This window comes from Salminus brasiliensis, chromosome 21 (assembly GCF_030463535.1).
Source record: "Salminus brasiliensis chromosome 21, fSalBra1.hap2, whole genome shotgun sequence".
NCBI lineage: Eukaryota > Metazoa > Chordata > Actinopteri > Characiformes > Bryconidae > Salminus > Salminus brasiliensis.
In genome coordinates this window covers 27,738,630-27,759,935 of record NC_132898.1, presented here as the reverse complement: position 1 = coordinate 27,759,935, position 21,306 = coordinate 27,738,630, and the positions used below count along the sequence as shown (strand labels likewise).

Below are 21,306 nucleotides of genomic sequence, written 5' to 3'. Positions count from 1 at the left end.
ATAAAAAATATATGATCCTTAATAATAATAATAATAATAATAATAATAATAATAATAATATAATATATAATAATAGTAATAATATATCGCATGTCTGTATGTGAATTCCTATATGTCACTATATGCAAACATAGGAAGAATAGACGGACACACACACACACAAACATACACATGCATTTTTTGAGTCACTTTCTCCCTCACAGACTTGGATACCAAGTCCATCTTTTTCTTCTCTTTTTTCCTATCACTCCTTCATCGCTCACACACCTGACCTTCAACCTACTATACAATACCTGATCACAGATCACACACCTAACAAATGAAAAGAAATCGTTTCAAGGACGTTTGCTGACCTTTCCCTGTATCTGTGCCGCGGGCGGACTCAGAACCTGAATAAATCTCATTCCTTCCCTCAATTATTCATTATTCACAGAGGAAAAAAAGCAGAGAACGAGTGAATCAGTCGGGGAAAAGGCAAAAAAATCAATCACGGCCTAATTGACTTTGACAAGGCTTTGTTCACTGGCGCTCAAAGGCTCGAAGGGCATCTCTGGAGGTCAGATAAGGCTGAGTTTTGGGTTTGGTGCATGAGGTCTCTCCTGTATCGGTATAGAGACAGTACGGGTATACGTATTATCTGTATAACACACACCTCTACCCCGTGGAATTGGGCCTGATACTTTATTTGATCTGTTAAATTGGCCGACATTTGAGTTTCATGGACTTAATAAGCGTTGACTGAAATCTCAGCAGTAAAGCACAGATAACTTCCCTTCAGGAATGTGATACTAGTTTGAGCAACAGCTTAATAACCTTAATACTCTCATAGTCTAGGGGGCACTACTAATGTTTGAGAGTTCAATGTTCATATCATATTTAAGAAATGATACTGTAATGCTATTAGTGGTAAGAGCATCTAAGCATCGGCCCCAGGCGTCAGTTGTCTGTTAGCTGACATAATTAGCAGTAAGTGTTCTTCTGCAAGCGTGTTGAGCTGTCTGATGAAGTTCCAAAAAAAGCAATGAGGTATCATGTGACTCAGGGGAAGCATGTGCCAGCCTTCACTCTACCAGTCTGGCAGCACTGTGTAATATGAGGAGTAATTGGAAGTGCATGGGAACTAACCCAATTTTCCTCCTCAATTTTAGATTCTTCCTCTATCACATATAATGCAACCAGCCACCTTCTCTTTGCCACCAAAACAATGTCACAAGGCAACCAACCTTCTCTGAGGAAAGTGCCGGGTACCCAGCTCCGATGCATTGGCCTGCAGACACCAGCATCAAACTGAAGTGATGTAGGTAGAGCCATCTACCCACTCAGTGGGGGGCAAGAGCAGTTGTACTCTCTCAGTCTCCGACTGCTGATGGCACTCACTACATATTTACATTAATTAAGACTTTTATATTCTGTTTAAGACTATTTTATACTATTGAATGCAGTTTATATTTCAGGTGTATTTGAGTTTAAGAAATTTGTCAGTCGAGAGTTATGTTAAATTTAATTTAATTAAAGTCTTTAATTGACTTCATTACTGTATTACTGTGTCTGTGTTGCACCGTGGTCCTGGAGGAACGTTGTTTCGTTTCTCTGTGTACTCTGTATGTAGTTGAAATGACAATAAAAACCCACTTGACTTGACTATTGTCTGTATTGTTTTATTATTGGTCATTGTTGTATTATTGGTCATTTTTAGGTCCTTATGATCAATATCGGTAAAAATTGTATATCGGTTCAGCCTTATTCTGTTACAGAGAGGTGCTAATGCTAAATTATAAAACTATTATATTATATAGTAAAATGAGTATACACATTTTTAAATATTTAAATTATGTAAGACTGTGAGCATCTGCTGTTTATTTAACTTTCACTTTCAAATCATGTCAGCAACAAATTGCAAAAAAGCACTGTGATGGTGATGCTTTTACACTTTCTGATTGAGGTCAGGATGCTTACATTGAGAAAAAAAGATCACTGACCTATGGTCAGAAATAAACTCAAAATTATACTCAGATTTTGGGGCAGAACCAATCAAAATCTCAATTTCAGCTTATGGGCATCGGTCAACCTCAATACTCAAGAACCTTGGACAACATCACTTCTACAGATGTATCTCTACATTAAATTTTTGGTCTTTCAGATACTACTTTTAATTTATCCTTCTCCTTGTTATCATCATCATCTTCATTATACTGCCATCATCATCATTATCATCACTATTTCAACAATTCTACTTTTCCTATTCATTCTCTTTCTAATAAACATCCTCCTGTGTCTCATTACCTCATTTTCTCTTCTGGAAAATTATCTTTATCTTACGACCATTAAAGTCGTCCAGATTCACGGCTACAGAGTAACCTGACTGCTGTCTTAAATCTGTCTGGACTGATGAAGCACCATGTTCTGAGAGCCTGGGGTAAGAATGCAATCTAAATGATATTTATGCTGAAGAAGTGTCTTCTCCAGTCAGGGAGCCAGCCAGCCTGCTAGTGTGTGTGTGTGTGTGTCTCTGTGTCTACGGGCTGATCTTTAACACACTTGAGCTGCGATGGAAGAAAGCCAGAGATGGACAGGGCCAGTGGCTGATGCCAGTGTGCAGACGGCCTACACAAATCACTGCAGGCTGGGCTGAGGCAGCGTCTGCACCCAGCGCTGATTTAATTCCGGCCTGTTAAAGCAGGGTGCTTCACTAATTGGCTTTTGTCTGCCTCATTGCCCAGATGCCAAATCGGTGTGTGTAACACATTCTTTACGCCCTTATCTCACACAGTCCACCTGCGCAATTTAAGGACCTGCTATGGGCGTAATGAACAGCGACGGTTTACAGCTTACTGTAAACAGCTAGTTTACATTTACACACAAAAAGCAGCGCTGGTAAAACCTTGTATCACCAAAATGTGCTACTAATGTAATTTTTAAAAATGGGCAATATTGATGTTAAAGGGCCCCTATCATTAAAATACGAATATGCTTGTGATGCCACAGAAATCAACGCATTACCATACGATATGTCCACATATGCCAATGGTGTAGCGCCGCCCATTCACAGTGAAGTCATCAGGAGTGCTACAGCCTGGACTGTGTATTACCAAAATTTACTATTAATGTTTGTGATCTCACAATAAACAACACATTACCATACTATATGTCCATCTATCCCATTTATAGTGAACCGAGACACAACATAGGACAGCCAATCAGAACAGAGATCATGTTCATATATAACCTTAATATATAAACATAAAAACACAAAACCCAACACATTGCCATACTACATATCCACCTAATCCAGCAGTTTAGCTCCGCCCATTGTGAAGTCACATGGACTGTTACTGCCTGGACTAAGGCTCAACAAAGCAGCAGCCAATCAGAACAAAGGTTATGTTCGTATATAAACATATGAACCCATAGAAACATAGTTTTGAAACCTACGTATTTGTCATGTCAATAAAACCAACATTTTTCCATACTATATATGCGCCCATGGCAGCAGTTTAGCTCCGCCCATTCAGAGTGAAGTCACAAGGAGTGTTACAGCCTGGACTGAGGCACAATGTAGGGCAGCCAATCAAAACAGAGGTCAGTCTTAAAGGTACAAAAACAGCTTAATATATACAGTAAGCACATTCAGCTGAAGTCATACTACACCCTGCCTCTCTCTCTCTGCTTCTCTTGATTTTTACTTGTCTCTCGCCCATTGACTGTGTTGCATATTTTTTCTGTACATTCTGTACATATGTTTTTACAAACAAACACACACACACACACACACACACACACACACACACACACACACACACATTAGTTTAAGCCCTTGTAGCAACACTGCAGCTGGAAGTGGTTTAATCTTATCAGGCCACAGTTGTGATCTTACAATCCGCTATTCATACATCATCTCTGTCAACACACACACACACACACACACACACACACCCCAAACGAGATTAGTCCTCCCTACTCCACTACTACAGCCAGTATGCAGTACATAGAACACTGTCTGTAGGGTCATCATCAAGGTCAGAACCCTGCTAGCATGCAACATGCATCATTATACATTACTTGGACAAAAGTATAGGGACACCTGCTCATTCAGTGTTTCTTCCAAAATCAAGGGGATAAAAACTTTCTTGGAGTAACTGTCTCTACTGTCCAGGGAAGAAGACTTTCTACCAGATTCTGGAGCACTGCTCTGAGGCTTTGATTGCATTCAGCGACAAAAACATTAGTGAGGTCAGGATGGCCATACCGCATTAGACCACTGGTCGCGCATTAGACCACTGAGCCACACAGAGCCCCGGGGTACTGAATGCCAAATGCTAAAACTCAGAGCAAACTAAGCAAACTGCATGTTTCCTACACTCTTCCGTAATTCCAATCTGCACCTGCGACTGCAGCTGTGGCAGCGTTTCTGAACTTCCCGAGGGTCTTTAAAGAGTTCATTTCACTTGTTCTATGGCTGATTGTTCAGAATAAACGAAGGCGACATGCTAGCTCAGGGCTTGATCAATGAAGGGCACAACTGCATCCACACCCAGCTAGCTGGAGCAGGAGAGAATGAGCACTGATTGGGGGAGTGAAGGAATCGATGGAGGGGCAGTTAAGGGTAATTGACAGCAGCTTAAGAGAGCTGTACGGATGGAGTCTTCTTGTGCTGTTCATTTAAACAGCGCTGACCTTTGGGGGCTAGCGTGGCTAATCCATTGATGTCTGTGTGCTGAAAAAGCAGTGGCTGTGCGTGAACGTCGATTAGGTGTAAAAGTGTGTGTGTGTGTATGTGTGTGTGTGTGTGTGTGAGTATGTTTGAGGGCAGGTGTCTTGGTGAGCAACATCAGCTCAGTGCAGTTCAGTTACAGAATCAATGCATTACTAATACATTTTTTTACCCAGATCTGAAGAACACACTGTAATCTGTTTTTAAAGTCAAGAGTCAAACAATTTGTGACTTTTAATAGCCTTAAAATGAGCTGCGCTCACCTCATTTCCTTCAACAATGCAAGTCTGTTTCAATATTAATGGTAAATAACATTGATTTAATGCAAACTCATCAGGTTTTGCCCAGAGAAATACCCAGTGCCTCAGAATTGAACCTCAAGCAAACCTTTCACTCAGAATTGTGACATACATTAATAGTCAAATACTGTGACTCTCCAGTGTATTATTTGGTATTGTTAATCACTCCAGGTTTGGTTAACAGATGAAAAATAGATTGTAAAACCAAATATCTGCCAATTTTCCACTCATTTGTTTACAGTTAGTGCATGTTCAGACATGAATGGCAAAAAAAATAATCTGTAATTACATGTTTTTTAATCTTTCTCATATTTGGCCAAGCGGTACACTTGATAAATGAAAATCTGGCAAGTTAGCCTCAATATGGTGTACATATGGTGTACATATTGAGTACTATTAAAATACTTTACATAAAAAAATTAAATACTTAATAAATACTTAATCATTTATTATTACTTATTACTTATGATTTATTAGGATGAACGTAACATATTTGAGAGACACATGGAGAAATACATAATTTAATGTATTTATATCAGACAACCTTCTTTATTATTATTTTCTGTAATAGACCAGTTGGTGCAACACATTTCCATTCTTTTTATATATCATATTTGACATGGACATTATTTTAAGACTCACATAAAAATAATATTAAGTCTGAATAGTCAGGGTTCCCCTTTGAACCACCCAGAAATGAGCTACACCCAGTGAATTGATTGAAAATTGGAGGTTAATTGGTAGAAAATACTAATTTAAGTGATATAGTGCTTCAGTGAAATCTACCAGTCCTGTAATGCAAAATGAAATGTAGCTGATAAAGGCATGAACGAATACATGGATTCACCAGTGAATGAATATAGATGTAGCGTAGTGTCATGCCCATATTTATTAAAATAAGCATGGTATACAACCACTTTACAACAAATTATATTATTAAATTATATTCTTAAATAATTTCTTTCCTAAGTTTGAATGTTCAGGTAATGTCTTGCATTAAAAAAACAAAAAAATATTATGGAAACCACCTTAAGCCAACATAATAGGTCCTAACAAGACAACATGTCCCTTTGTGCACAGTGTCATTGAGAGCCCTTGAAGCTAAGGATTTAGCATTAGCTAGAAAAACAGTAGTGTTCAAAATCCATGCAATAGAGTCAGCAATGGAGAACTTTTATTTTGCCCCAGTTTTCTACTTGGTGGCTCTTAAATAAAACTGGCTCAATTATTATGTAATTATTATATTAAACAGTCCTGCAGAGTATTAAATACCAGTTAATAGCAGATAATGCTAACAAAAGCCCATTGGCAAAATAAAAGACCCCTGCTGTAAAAAATAAATAAATAAATAAATATTAAAAAAAATCATATCCTGAAGGGAGAGAAAGAAAAAGACTAGTTACATCGTTTTCCTTTAGTCTAAACTCCAAAAGCACTGCAGCTGCAAAGCTAATGTAGCTAACAAGCAATGGAAGCGTCTACTCAGGCTACACTGCTAAGCTAAAAACATTAACAGCAGCTGTCTTAAAGCCTGAGTTTTGTCTATACTTTTTTTTATTTTTATTTTTAGAGTTTCATACAGTCTCAGAAAGCACATAAGCAAGTCTACTATAGCTCACATAACTCCTTAATGTGATAAAAAAAATAAGTGCATGATCATTTAGTAATGTAGTTTGCATAGTGCTAACTAATTAGCAGGGTATAAGCGTTTGTTGTTATCTATATTAGCTTTGAATATTTAGTGCAAACCCTTAAAAAGCAAACACTAATCAAGTCTGGGACTGGGAAAGTACTATAAATGACATTGCAGTGAATTTATATAGAATTTATTAAACTGCCCTCTCTCCTTTACTATCGCTAAAGACATGCTTTCTGACTGGCAAATAACCCAGCTAACAGAGATCGTTTTAAGAACGTTGACCAATGCTTTTCACAGGTTCCAGGAACGGCAGATACAGCTAATAAATTATAGGCTAGTAAGAAGAAAAAAAAAATCTTATGGTCTACTGCTGTAATGCATCACATGTTGTTGTAAGCAAGAGTAACATCTACGCAATGTTGTAAAGCCCTCCCAGATTAGATCAATTTTAATTTAAACAGGAGGCTTTAACAATATCAGCTGCTTAGAACAGTGGCTTATTTCACCATTCATCTCTCTCTCTCTCTCGCTCTCTCTCTCTCTCTCTCTTTCTCTCTCTCTCTCTCTGTCACTCCTATAGATTGAGTAAGCCTTCCAGAAGCCCCCACACTTACAAGAACTGCTGAATACAGATGCTCATGAATATTAATGAGCAGGGGACAGTTGGCCTCTTGTCATTGGCGATACCGATCACCATTTAGACGTGTGGTCAGCTGAATTATCCAAGCATTGGAGATATGTTAAGGGACCACACATGAATGGGATTCATGCTCAGAGAGTGGGACCCTCCTTCAGTTTTGCCATTTAACCCTTCTGAACAACGCTGTGTTTGTTGATTTGCTGAACACTTATTTTTGTAAATTAGGCAATTATATCATTCTTCACATAGTTCGCTACACAGCATTTACATTACATACATTATACAGCGCTTCGAGACCTTATTTGGAATGGTCAGTGATGCAGCAGCATCTGAACATTGACCGGATTATCAAGAGACTTTTACTGAATCAAGCGGTTCATCACTTCATCACTATTTGGAGAGTCCAGGTCCAGATCGGTAGATGTTCACCTGAACAATCGCTGATCATCTACCAGGTCTAATACAGATCATCTCAACATCCTCAACCAGCTTCTACAGAGCTGCTGCTGACACCAGTCGGAAACTGATGCTTTACTGGGTTAGGCTGAGGTTAAGGGGCCAGGATGATGGTTAGGATTAGGCTTTGGGTTGAGGTTAAGGTTAGGATTAGGGCCAGGATACTTCGCTCGGTTGCAATTACTGTCAATAATAACCAGCTTGGTCATGGTAATCATGCTGGCCAACCAGTTGTAGCTGGTCTACAACCATGGTCAACCTGAAAACCAGAAAGATCACGCTTGACCACCCTGTTCAACCAGCTTGGTTATGGTGGTCATGCTGATCGAACAGCGTGGTCAGGCTTGGCCTTTCTGGTTTTCTAGCTTGCTCGGGTTGACCATGGTTGTAGACCAGCTACAACTGGTCGGCCAGCATGATTACCCTAACCAAGCTGGTCGACCAGCATCAAGGGTCAAGGGCCAGTGAACCAGCTAGCTTACCAGGATAGGTTATGTTTTAGCCTGGATGACCAAATTTTCAACCACCTTAGCCTTTTTAGATGGGCTTACATCATCTGAAACTAGCAAACTGTCTTAAACTGGATTTTTCAGCAGGGAACTCCTGACTACTAAGGCTTATTTATGAAGAAATGCTAACTGAAGAGGGTTACTGACCCACTGTAAACCTTTAAACATGTATTTGTTGTTATTGATATGACGGACTGATATTGCAACTTATAGATGATTCAAACCAAAGCTTCAGATTCACCTGGTTTCCATTAAAACCACAAACGAGCTCCCAGAGACGTTTCCTCACCTCAAACCGCTTGACGATATCAGCGAAGGCTTGGCTCCGCCTACAGCTCTCCTCCAACAGAGCCATGCTGCGGTCATATTCTTTGATGTAGGTCGTGAAGACCCCAAACTCCTCCCGGCACGTCAAAAAGACCTCCACCACCCTCGGGCTGTCCTCCCTGAAGACGAATGAGAAGCATTAGATGGCTCCTTCAAACCCAACAGAGGGCATCCAAGGACACGTCCAGTTTTAACGATGGCACCACCGTGGCAGAGCATATATGAGGACTAATCTGCTGTAGTGCTGCCACACCAAGCCAGCGGGGACTCATAATAGTGTCCGTATCGGCATGACTCTGAAATCTATCACTACAAAGATACAAATGACCACAGGTGATCATGTCTCACTCTGGTGTGTAATGTTCTCACCACTGTTTGATCCTGGTGTCCAGTTCAGTGCAAATGTGTGTGTGGAGCTGGTAAGCCTGAGGCAGAGTGCTAAGGATCTCCGCCAGCCTGCCTTCTTCCAGCACAGGCTCACTGTCATCCCCTACTGCTTCCTCCACCGCTGTCTGAAAATCCTGAACAGAGAGAAAGAAAGGAGACTATGTAGATCATTTCCCTGCAAAGCTAATGCAGCTAACAAGCAAGGGAAGCTTCTACTCTGCTTGATTATCATTATTTCTCTCTGAAGTCAAGGGTGTTAAAAAAGAGTTGATCCTGCATTTGTTGGAGTAACTGTCTCTACCGTCCAGAGAAGATGGCTATCCTAGATTTGGAGGAGCATTGCTGTTAGATTTCGATTGCATTTAGTGACAAGAGCATTAGTGAGGTCTGGATGTTGGTTGGTGATCACCACCCCACCTTAACCCCAACTCCCCAACTCATCCCAAACGTTTCGGATGGAGCACCAACCATCATTCCAGAGAACACAGTTCTTCCACTGCTCCACAGCTCAATGCTGGAGGGCATCGTACACCTCTGGCCCATGCCTGGCATTAGGCCTGTTCTGTTGGTAGTACTTCACTACAGGGACAGGGATTTGGGTGCAATTTAAAGTAGCTGAATGCATTCATTAGAATAAGTGTCCACAAACATTTGGACATAGTCATAAAGGAGAACCAAAAGCCGTAAAGTTCAGAAAACGTTCCACCTACCAAACATTTATACCCATTGGACATAACGTGCCACTAAAGTGGAGCTGACCTAAGAAGCCATTAGCTTAGCTTAGCTTAGCACCAAAGCCTAAGAATGTCTGATTTACTCACTTTTACTCTCTGTACAAAGCCAAAGAAATTACACGCAGTATCTTCTGAATGGCCTGAAGGGGTATGGATCACCTCCAAATGTCTGTATATGTAAGAGTTTGTGATACCATCATAAATAATACAGGGCCTTGATGGGTCCGCCAACACTGCTGTCTGTTGCTCATCAATTTCACTTTTAAGAGAGCAGTGACATACATCCAGGCGCACACACACACACACACACACACACTGAGGGCAATAATCCCCTGAAATTCCACAGCAGCTCCATGCATTAATCAATGAGTATTGATCGTTCTTGAGTCACCATTTGTCAGTGCTCTCGTAATTCACTCTGTGCCATTTTATGGGTCTCCTCACAGCCATAAAAACACCGTCCTCCAGTGTGGCTCAACTGCACGAATCGGAAGAGATGGCACACAGGTGCAGACACATTTGGATAGTTTGTTAATGAGTCTAATTACACTTTCCTTGCTTCCAGGTATGGCTATTTCAGTCACATTAAAGGGTCACATGCATTGGGAAATGGATTTTCCATTCTTGTACATGTCACGAAAACCAATGTACCTAAATATAAACAGTCATAACCTCAGCCATAATATTAATACCACCTCTTAGTCCATTATATCACTTACCATAAAGGAGCCCTTTGTAGTTCTATAATTTCAGTAGTCCAACTGTTTCTCTGCATACTTTCTTAGCCTCCTTTTTTTGATGCTGACCACCGCAGAGCAGGTAGCTAGTATTTAGGTGGTGGGTCATTCTCAGCACTGCAGTGACACTGACTGACATGGTGGTGGTGTGTTAGTTATGTGTGTAGTGCTGGTATGAGTAGTGGATCAGACACAGCAATGCTGCTGGAGTGTTTAAACACCTTAGTGTCACTGCTGGACTGAGAATAGTCCACCAACCAGAAATATCCAGCCAATATCCGACCTGTGGGCAGTCCTGTGTCCTGTGACAACTGATGAAGGACTAGTGCATGACCAAACTGTGCAGCAACAGATCGGAGCTTCTGTCTCTGACTTTACATTTACAAGGTGGACCAACTAGGTAGGAAGTTTCTAATAGAGTGGACAGTGAGTGGACAGACACAGTGTTTAAACACTCCAGCAGCACTGCTGTGCCTGATCGCTCATAACACCAGTGCAACACACACTACTAACACACTCGCCACCACCTTGTCAGTCAGTGTCACTGCAGTGCTGAGAATGACCCACCACCTCAATAATACCCACCTGCTCTGCAGTGGTCAGTCCTGTGGGGTTCTGAACAATGAGGAACAGGGTGAAAGGAGGCTAAGAAAGTAGACAGAGAAACAAATTACTGGAGACTACTGGAGCTGATAAAATGGACAATGAGTGTAAAAGCAAGAAGGAGGTAATAATGTTATGGCTGATCGGTATAGATATATTTACATATAATGAGAATCAAAATTATTATAGTATATAAAGGGAAGAGTTTTGTGGAAATTCATGAACAGCTTAGTGGTGTGAGTGTGGTTTTCACAAGTGGGTGGGGGTTTTTTGGTGTCCATGGGTAGAGTAGCTTTGCACTTGCAGTAAATTAGTGAGATTCAGAATGACTCTATAAAGGTCTCTAATTCTGAAGGACGGCTTCTAAACAACGTGAGGCACAACCTCACGTCCCGTTTGGGGTCTGGAAATTCCATTTTTTTAATTCCTTGTGTTATTCCCTATCAAACAATGGAACAATGGACCATGTGTTTTCTGTAGCCCTCTGACTATGGAGTCCTTTCCTCATGAAGCACGTGGTGAGTGAGATTGAGAGAAAGCAAATGCAGGACTATTATAACAGCATCTGAATTTCAGAGCTCTAGTATCTATTTATATGGGATGGGCGATATGACAAAAGATACAACGTTAATATACTTCATTATGATGCTAAGATTTCAGAGAATCCAGTACAAGGGGGACATTTGTACATATGGCAAAGCATATTGGCTTTGGAACATTCTACCACAGGCAATAATAGTGGCGATGTTAAAAATTACCATTTTTTTCCCCATAGATCCAGAACTCCTTATATGGCCATAATGCCATCTTCAGAGTGACTACACAACCTTAGAGGCCTACTGTAGTTTTTGCACCATCATTTTGCACAGATTTGCTCCAGAAATCAAACAGAAATGCAATATTCATTTATCATTTACGTTTTGCTTTCAAAAACTTGCTTGCTGCCGGAAGACTGCAGTGTAGGCTTGTGTTCCTACAATCCTGTTTCTTGTCACATCACAGATATTTATAATTTACAAGTATCACAAGTAGAAAATATCATTAATATTATTAATAATTGAGTTACCTATCTATTATTAATTAATGTAAATGAATAAACATTTCTATTTCATTATTTAGGCCAAACAATAAAATAGGCCTAGCTGAATACTAACACTTATACAAACATATAAAAAATGCAAGGACACTCAGTATCATTAATGTGAAGCACTACAGGCCCCCCCTTGTGGAGAATCTTTAGCCTGCTAAACTTGAGTGAGTGAGTGAGCAACATGCCAGGTCGCTGATATGCTTCGCATCTATAAAAACACTGGGGCAACAAATCTGTCATTTTAAGATAGTCTGCTGTGTTTACTACAGCAATTATCATTTCGTTATTGACCTGTGTTACCCGAGGAGTAGCCCGTTAGCCTGTTAGAACAGTATTTCTCAACTCGAGTCCTGGAGACCTACTGCTCTGTACTTTTTAGTGTTTTACCCTGCTCCCAACACACATGACCCAACTAATCAGCTGCTTAACAGCCCATCATTGAGTTAAAGTAGATGTGTTAAAGCAGGAAAATGTGCAGGGCAGTGGGCCTCGAGGACCAGGATTGAATGTTAATAGCTCCCACTTGTGAAGGTTGTTCAGCCTGCCGAAGTATGGCTTTATAATAACCTGTATACACCCTGATTATCATTTCAATTTCAAACTAATAACTAAGCCTACTGGCTGAGAAAGTACATTTTAATAGATTTCCTAGAGTCCTTGGCAAGTAATTACGGTCAGTACCGCCAATAGCCCACTGTAAATCCAGAAAAATGTCAATTCTTGTGATATTGTGATATTGCCCAGCACTACTTCAGGCTAATGGTTGCACCTATAAGCCTTCCGTAGCTTGTAGTGTAACCTGATCCTCACTGCATGAATCCATATGCAACAGGGTCATGGAAGCATCCTCAAAGTCGTAAACGACACCAGAAAAACGCTGATTTAATGCTGCCGCCATTGAAAAGTGATAATCAAGGTGACTCCATTCACTCCTCTCCCTCATCCTCATTATCATGCCGCGCAATACACACACACAGTGATTAATGACATCTATATCTTACCACATTACCACTAATTGTATTAGGTTGCATAAATATTAATAGCATATCAATATTAAACCAAGCATTCTCCAAATACAAACACGCCCCTGCAGTGCACGCAGTGGATCGTTCGCCTATAATCAGTGCTATTCTCCTTTTGTGCCATTGACGGTGCCTAATGGAAATGTAAGAGATTAGGCATGTAAATGGGGGCATATAATTACGGTACCGGACCAGTACAATGCAGCACAATATGCGTGAGTTACCGTGGCATGTATACCATTAGCATTCTTTAGGCATGCAATGATCAGCAATTGTATTGACCGGCGTTTCTTTTATTCAAATGAGGCAATTACACTGCTGAATATAAAGTGAAGTCATTTACATGAGGGGGCGCTGCGCGGTGCTCTCTGGCCTCTGATGAATTACACTACATTACATTATTCTTTCATCTCAGTCCCTGCTGTAATCATTTGGAACGCAGGTTGAATTCATTAGAAACAAAAAAAACAAAAAACAACAACACGTGAAAGTTGACCCAAGGTCAGTGTGCGTAGGGCGAGTTTTGACACTGCAGGCTCCACTGGGCCCCACTGGGACAATATGCATGTGCGCAAATTGCAAATTCACACATATACACATTTATGCATACTGTACATGAGTCATTCTATGAACGTACCCTAATTTGTACCATTTCCACGTTGCAAATTTCACCTTTTTTTTTAGATCATACACTTTATTTAAATCCAGAAAATATGACATTAAACACATGTTCACCCCCCAAAAAACAATAATATATTTTTCTACCTCAGGCAAAGAATATATCTATCTATCTATCTATCTATCTACATATATATGTACATATATGTATATATGTATATATATATATATATGTGTGTATATATATGTGTGTATATATATATATATATATATATATATATATATAAAGAACCACCCCATCACACAAAATAAGAAAACTGTTGTTTATTAACATTTTCTACACCATTAATGCAAAGAAATTTTATTAGGATGAAATTTACCACCCCGTCTGGCTCCCATGTCTTTATAAAAAAGATTATATATATATAATCCTTTTTATAAAGACATGGGAGCCACTTTTACATTGAAATGAAATGTGACGGGGTGGTAAATTTCATCCCAATAAAATTTTTCTTATTTTGTGTGACAGGGTGGTTGGGTTAAGCTTGACAGACGTCGTCTAACATTAAAAAGTGTCATATAAACTTTGTAAAATAGGGGTGGGCAATACTGGTCCTAGAGGGCTGGATTCCTGCACAGTTTTGTGCTTTTCCTGCTTAAGCACACCTGAGTAAACTCAGCTGTTAATTGCCAGGTTTCGTAGGCCTGTAAGAGCAGGAAATCAGTGAATGGGCCCATCAAGAACATCAGAAATTGTCTTTTGTTGTTCCTGGCTCGCCAAATGTTCACTTCCTCTTTGTGATGTCATTTAAAGCAACAGGACATTATTTAGTTTAGTGTGACGGGGTGGTAAGTCAAACTAATGGATGTACACAAAACGCTTGTTTTTCTGACTGACTACTTTCAAGCTTTTTGGACTGACACTGAATGTTGCTCTCCACCACCACCACCGTCAAGACACCAACTGAAGGAATATCTTTCAGACATCATTAAGACACAAACCTAGCTCTAATATCAAGATGCTCCTGAAGGCCTGCATTACCTGGTGCAGGTGTGTTGGATTAGGATTGGAGCTAAATGTTGCAGGGTGGTAGATCAACAGGACCAAGATTACCTAAGGATGTTCTAGAGGCCTGTGGTGGCTGAGGTTGCCAGAATTAAGCCTTGGCCTTCAACGGATTCAACAAACGAAATGCATTTGAACATCAGTCAACATTATCAATAGTACAACAAAGCTCAAAACTGCACACCTGGCGACCTGGTTAGAGGTATCCCACAATTTTACTGAGGCATTTTATTTTGTTTATTGAGTTTTTCCCTTTCATTTGTCATCTGTGTGTGTACATAAGCAGAAGTGTATACACCAACACACTCACACACAGCTCCAGGGAGCAGGGCTACAGAGACATTTGGCCTGTCAGAAGTGGCTAGCTAATGAAAACAAATGAAAGCTGCTATTAGATCCCAAAGCAACAGCAACCCAGAGCAACAAAGCCACATCTTCCCTATTCAGCTCCACAGAGACACTATAACCTGGTTCCACCCCCAGCATGCGCATGCATCTGTGACATTAGCATTCGTGTGTGTGTGTGTGTAGAGCATGTGAACCACCATCTCCCATACATCCACGCTCGCAGAGGATAACCCAAACAAAAGCCGAGTGCGTAGATACTGCGTCACGCTAGTAACAGAAAAAGGCCTGCTAAGGCAAGGAAGTCTCGGTTACTGGAACAACACTGATAAACCTGCCGTGTCCAGCTCCTGTGTGTGTGTGTGTGTGTTATCCATGTGTGTGTATCTATTATGTCTGATTGGAAGGAGAATTTAACATCTAAGCATACGTCTAAGCAAATAGGGTTCTATATAGCACTGACAATGGGTTCTTTTACTCATGACCAATAATGGAACCATTGTTAGTGTTCCACAGAACCATTTGTTAAAGGGTTCTTTTGCAAGTCTGGACCATGCTATCAGCATATGATAATATAGGAGGGGGAGGAGAACTTTTAGAGAATCTTTTGGTGGCTTCTGCGTTGTGGTAGGAGGCCAGCCCCCCCATATGATAAGTGAAGCTAGGACTGAGAGATATGGAAGGGCTAAAGGAATGTGACCAGGGATGGGGAGTGGGGGATTGTGGATTGCAAAAACTTTGTAATGTAAACAAGGCTGAGACAGAATTCATAAGATGTTTGATTTGGAGGAGGAGGGGCTTCAAGCATGTTCCTCCACCTCCGAAAATTCAGTTATTTCATGACTCATGAATTTCATGAATTTCATAAAATGAGCTTTTCCACAAATCTGAAGAACATTTTAAGGAGGCAAAGAACCATTTACGCTTACAAAAGGTTGTCATGGTTCTATACAAAACCTTTGCTCTTTGCTAAAGAACAAATTTATACACCATGAAAGTTCTAAGAATTGACTTAAATGGTCTTTAAATATGAAAAAAAAAAACACTTAACCCCTTTAAAAAGCCTACGGACCACCGGCGGGCCAAACGTGTTATTACAAACCAAAAGTTTCACCACAAGTCCCAGTAGTTACTGAGTCATATGCTTTAGTGTGTAATAACCCTTGAGGTGTTAGGAGGTCAATGTTCACATTTGGACCAACAAATTAGTGTTTAGAGTCTCGCTGTAAAATATCTTCAAATAGAAGGATATTTGTCATATTATCATCTGACTAACTGTCATTAGTGTTCTACACAGTCAGCGCTTATGAATGTTTTATATGGCTCCTTTCTGTACAACACAATTATTTTATATGGCAAACAATTACAGTATACCTCTTCCACCCATGTTCAAACACTTCTAATTCTTGCTGGCTATAAAAACCATCATAATAATTGGTTCAATTTATAATGCCTGATTATAGTGCCTACATTATGTATGCAGTATGAATTATCTAGCCAAATTCATTTCACACACTACACTAACATTGACATTAGCAGAAACTCCCATTTAGTAATGCCAGTCAATAAAGTAAGCCCTCAGCCAGAAGTGACTGAGCTGAGCTCCAGTCAAGGGTTTATAGAGCTTTAACATGCTCAGCTGTACCCTTCGCTGTCAATACCATTACCACTCTGAGCTACAGAAAAGAGCAAAACAACACTCAGAGAGTTCTGTCAACTTGAAGGCCCTTGGAGGCATAAGGAATTAGCACATATAGGCAATGTAAAGTGGTAAAGTGGTAAAGCGGTAAAGCAGTACGCTTCATTAACATCAGCCTGCCACATAGTTTTTTTTTCTTACCATTATAGAGTGAAGAAGCATAAAAACAGAGAAGAGCTGTTCTACGTACCTCTTGGAGTAGCTTTAGTATCTTCAGATGCCTAAAAAATCAAATAAAATGAAATATTAAAGATAAAATTAAACCAGAGCAAAAATGTAAAATGCAAAAAAGGCACGAATAAATAATTAATTTTTATTTACGACAAAATAAATGAAAAGGTCAAATTTTTTAAAATGCAGTCATTATGAAATCAAGCCAGAGTAGCTCTAAAATGATAAAACAGCTCCTGCCGCTGGGAGCGACAGCACTGCGCTAATAAGAAAAGTCAACATTTATTGCAGAAGTGCCGAAGCGTTTCTTTAACAACTCATTGGTGCGTTTCTGAAATGCAATATGTTTGCAAAGACAGGCCAGTAATAAGCTGTCAGTTGTGCCTTTGAGGGACAAGTTATGAATATGGAAAGAGGAAGAGGAGGTTCGGGACGTGGATGAAGAAAGCTTCAGAATACATTATAAAAGCATGTACTTCATATGAAATAGCACCTCCCCTCAAACCAAGCCACCCATTCACTCCTTCTGCCTCTGTTTTCTGACACACCGTGAAGATCAAAGCTCCACATAAACACATCAAACACACAGTTTGTGTATTGCTATATTATACAATTACAATTGAATATTGATAACTGTAAGTTTTAATATGCTAATCGTTACCTGACCTATCCCTGACCTATTGCTCCCATGAATGTGTTGCTAGTTTGGACACTGGCATAAAGCCAGTTCGAGCTAATGACCAACTGAATGCCAAATTGAATCACAATTCAGAAGTTTATTTTTATGTAAATTTCAATTGTCATCTGTATGTGTGTGAAAGGTCACACAGTTAGCACTGTTAGCATAGATCCAAATCCAAGTCGGCTTTCTCTATTTGACTACATAGATTGTAAAAAAAAAAAAAACAGTAACACAGTAGCTCAGTGGGTTGGAAATGCTAGCTAACAAAATTTGGCACCATAGTTGCATGAACTCTACCAGCCACTTCCCTCTGGTAAAAGATCCAGGGCTTTCAAAGCTAGCGCAACAAGACATTTCGTTATGGCGTTATAAATTAGGAGACTAGACACTGGTAGAAATATGAATGGGAGTTCATATAGTAGCAACACTCATAAACGTACAACATGGCGTATGTTTACAGATAAAGTCCCGTCTTTTAAAAAAATGGTCCAATCCGCTTGCTGGCTACACTGCAACCACCTGGCTGTGGAGAGAGTAGCCACGAACCAGCCAGAAAATCATGTTTTTTGTGCATTGTTGAGCCAAATGCTACAAACTATTCATTATTTGATGTTTTTGTCAGTGATTTAAAATATAGAGACAGACAACTGGCCTACTATGACTGGAAATAGCTGGCTGTCAAAGACAAAGCTTAACATGGCTTAATAAAACAATGACCTGGAAAAAAACATCTCTCAATTACTACTTTCCTTTTGGAGCACATGTTCTTCAGTAGACAGTAAAAAGTATGTATAACCAGTAGCAACTGAGAGAAGCTTGGCATTCCTAAGTCTTTGTTTTAGTTCATTAAGCTACGTTAGGCCTTTTCCTTATAATCGTTTTTAAATGGGAGGAAAAAAAGCTTACTGTAAAAATGACCAGTTTCCTTTTAGATCACAGGTTCGTCATTTCAGCAGAAGAGAGTACTTATGACCAGTAGCGACTGGGAGAAGTTTGGTGTTCTTAGGTCATTGTTTTAGTACAATATGCAATATTAAGCTAACGGCTAAATCTATTGAAAGGTTTTTCTAGGGAACAGATGTGTTGTCTGGTGAATTATTGGGAAATTACCGTCTATGACTACTACTGTAAACATTTACATTTACATTTAAGGCATTTAGCAGATGCTCTTATCCAGACCGACTTACAAAAGTACTTTGCTATTTACTCAAGAAAAACCTCAGCTAGTTTAAATAGACTAATAATTCAAAGATACCTCTAATCTTAGACTCTACTAAACACAAGTCAGTAAGGTGATCACTCTGCTATTCGCCCAAGTATTCTCAGAAGAGGAGGGTCTTCAGTCTGCGTTTGAAGACAGCAAGCGTTGGACTCTGCCGTTCGGACAACTAGGGGAAGTTCGTTGCACCACTTTGGTGCCAGGACAGAAAAAGGTCTGGACACTCGTCTTCCGTGGATTTTGAGGGATGGCGGGTCGAGCTATAAGCCGAGCCATATTTGAAGTGTATTGAAGTGTAAAGTTAAGTATATTTAGTAAATGTAATGAAATGAAATTCAACTGAACAGAGAACTAGGATATATATAACTTCTTATTCGCAGCCAGAGGTTGGAGAAGAGTCAGTAGGCTAGGGGAGTGGAGTGGAGTGTGTCATTCTAACTATTGGTCAATATAGTCTTGGCCAAAGTATTCAAAAGCACACACACTTACTCTTTCTCTGAATCCAGCAGCTCTTTGGCTATGTAGTAGGCTCTGGATCTGCCATCAATCTGGAAGCAATGAGAGAGAGAGAGAGAGAGAGAGAGAGAGATAAAGAAGGTGAAGCAGTGTTTAAAAGGTTCCAGCATGCTAAACGCTGCTAAACACCATCAGAAACACACAAATACAGAGCGAGACGGATTGAAAGAGTGAGAGACAGAGACAACAGACACAGACTGAGACAGAGAGAGAGGCAGCGTGAAGAGAAACACACCGATCTGATTTTTTCCTCCGACCCCTGTCAGAAGAAGACTGATTATTTCATTAAAGCGCAACATAAACGTGAAAGCTTTTCCAAACTCTACGGCTTTGCCAGGGGATGCATTATGGATGAGGGGGGCCACGTTCACGGCAAGCACAAAGCGGCCATTGATTTGCAAGCTAATCACAGCCGGCCCTGATGCGCGTGCCGCTGTTGAATGCCTATATTTAGGAGGTCAAGGCAGTTTGTTTTAGCGGCTGGGACATCAGAGCCTGATGCAGCTCCTTCAAGCTGAGCGCTCAGACGCCGCTGCTGTGAGCAGTGATTCCAAACCTTTGACCAGTAGAGGCAAAGATATTTGATCATGGCTGGAAATAGAGTATGACTTCTGAAGTCTTGCAGAGTTGTCTTGCTTTGCTATCAGCCATAACATTAAAACCACCTGTCTAATATTGTGTAGACCTCCCCTTGGGCCTCTGAAGGTGCCCTGTGGTACAGTATCTGGCATCAAGACGTTAGCAGCAGATCTTTTAAGTCCTGTAAGTTGAGAAGTGGGGCCTCCATGGACCAACGGACCAACACAAATTATTTAAATACAGTGGTGTCTGTCAAGAGGTGGTGGATATATTAGGCAGCAAGTGAACAGTCCGGTCTTGAAGGTTCTGAAAAGAAAGGCAAATGGGCAAACGTACGACTCTGAGCCACTTTGACAAGGGCGACTGGAGGGTCAGAACATCTCCAAAACATCAGGCAGGTCTTATGGGTCTCTCTCCAACCCTCTCTCTCTCTCTCTCTCTCTCTCTCTCTCTCTCTGTCTATCCATCTGTCTATCTGTCTGCCTGTCTGTCTATCCATCTATCTGTCTGTCTGTCTGTCTGTCTATCTATCTCTCTATCTCTCTCTCTTTCTCTATATCTGTCTGTCTGTCTATCCATCTATCTGTCTGTCTGTCTATCTATCTCTCTATCTCCCTCTTTTTCTCTCTATCTGTCTGTCTGTCTATCTATCTCCCTCTCTCTTTCTCTCTCTCTGTCTCTCTCTATCTCTCTGTCTCTCTCTCTCTCTATCTATCTATCTATCTATCTACCTACCTACCTACCTACCGACCTACTATCCCATACCTACTTTCACTGGTTCAGATCTGTTGTGGCAGCACAAGGAGGACCTACTCAGTATTTTAGGTGCTAATGTTATGGCTGATCGGTGTATATAAAATGTATAATATCATGTGCTATGAGGACTGAACTTGTAATCACATACAAACAGTTCCTTCTGTAAAGCATCCTTTTGGTTTCTGCAGCTCCTACTATCAGGTCGATACGAGCTCTTGGGTTGGGTCCAGTACTCTCAGCCCTTGATTTTCTTTTCTTTTTAAAGACGAAGAAAACAAGGAAGCGTGCGTCAGAAGGCCAGGGCCAGGCTGATAGTGCAGGGGCAGAGGGAACGGGTGGGGTGCCACTGTCTCCGCGCCTGGAAAATGGCCGTTGGGAGAAATATGAATCTGAACCTGACAGAAAAGTGCACACACAGGGAATTCCACTTAGAGAGGGAGGCTCCTTGTTTTTGTCTGAGCTGGTGTACAAGAATCTGATTACAAGTTCAGATTCGACGAG

General features: G+C 40.4%; 1 protein-coding gene across 3 annotated transcripts in view; it reads right to left on the bottom strand.

Annotated features, from left to right (window-relative positions):
* The window catches only part of fgd5a (FYVE, RhoGEF and PH domain containing 5a), a 65,382-nt gene that overhangs the window by 17,726 nt on the left and 26,350 nt on the right, over positions 1–21,306 (bottom strand). For all 3 annotated transcript variants that reach the window (XM_072665962.1, XM_072665960.1, XM_072665961.1), the window contains exons 4-7: positions 19,444–19,502; positions 17,073–17,103; positions 8,951–9,102; positions 8,544–8,700 (exon numbers count right to left, since the gene is read on the bottom strand). In XM_072665962.1, coding sequence (XP_072522063.1) covers positions 8,544–8,700; positions 8,951–9,102; positions 17,073–17,103; positions 19,444–19,502 — 399 coding nt within the window. The remainder of the gene's footprint in view (positions 1–8,543; positions 8,701–8,950; positions 9,103–17,072; positions 17,104–19,443; positions 19,503–21,306) is intronic.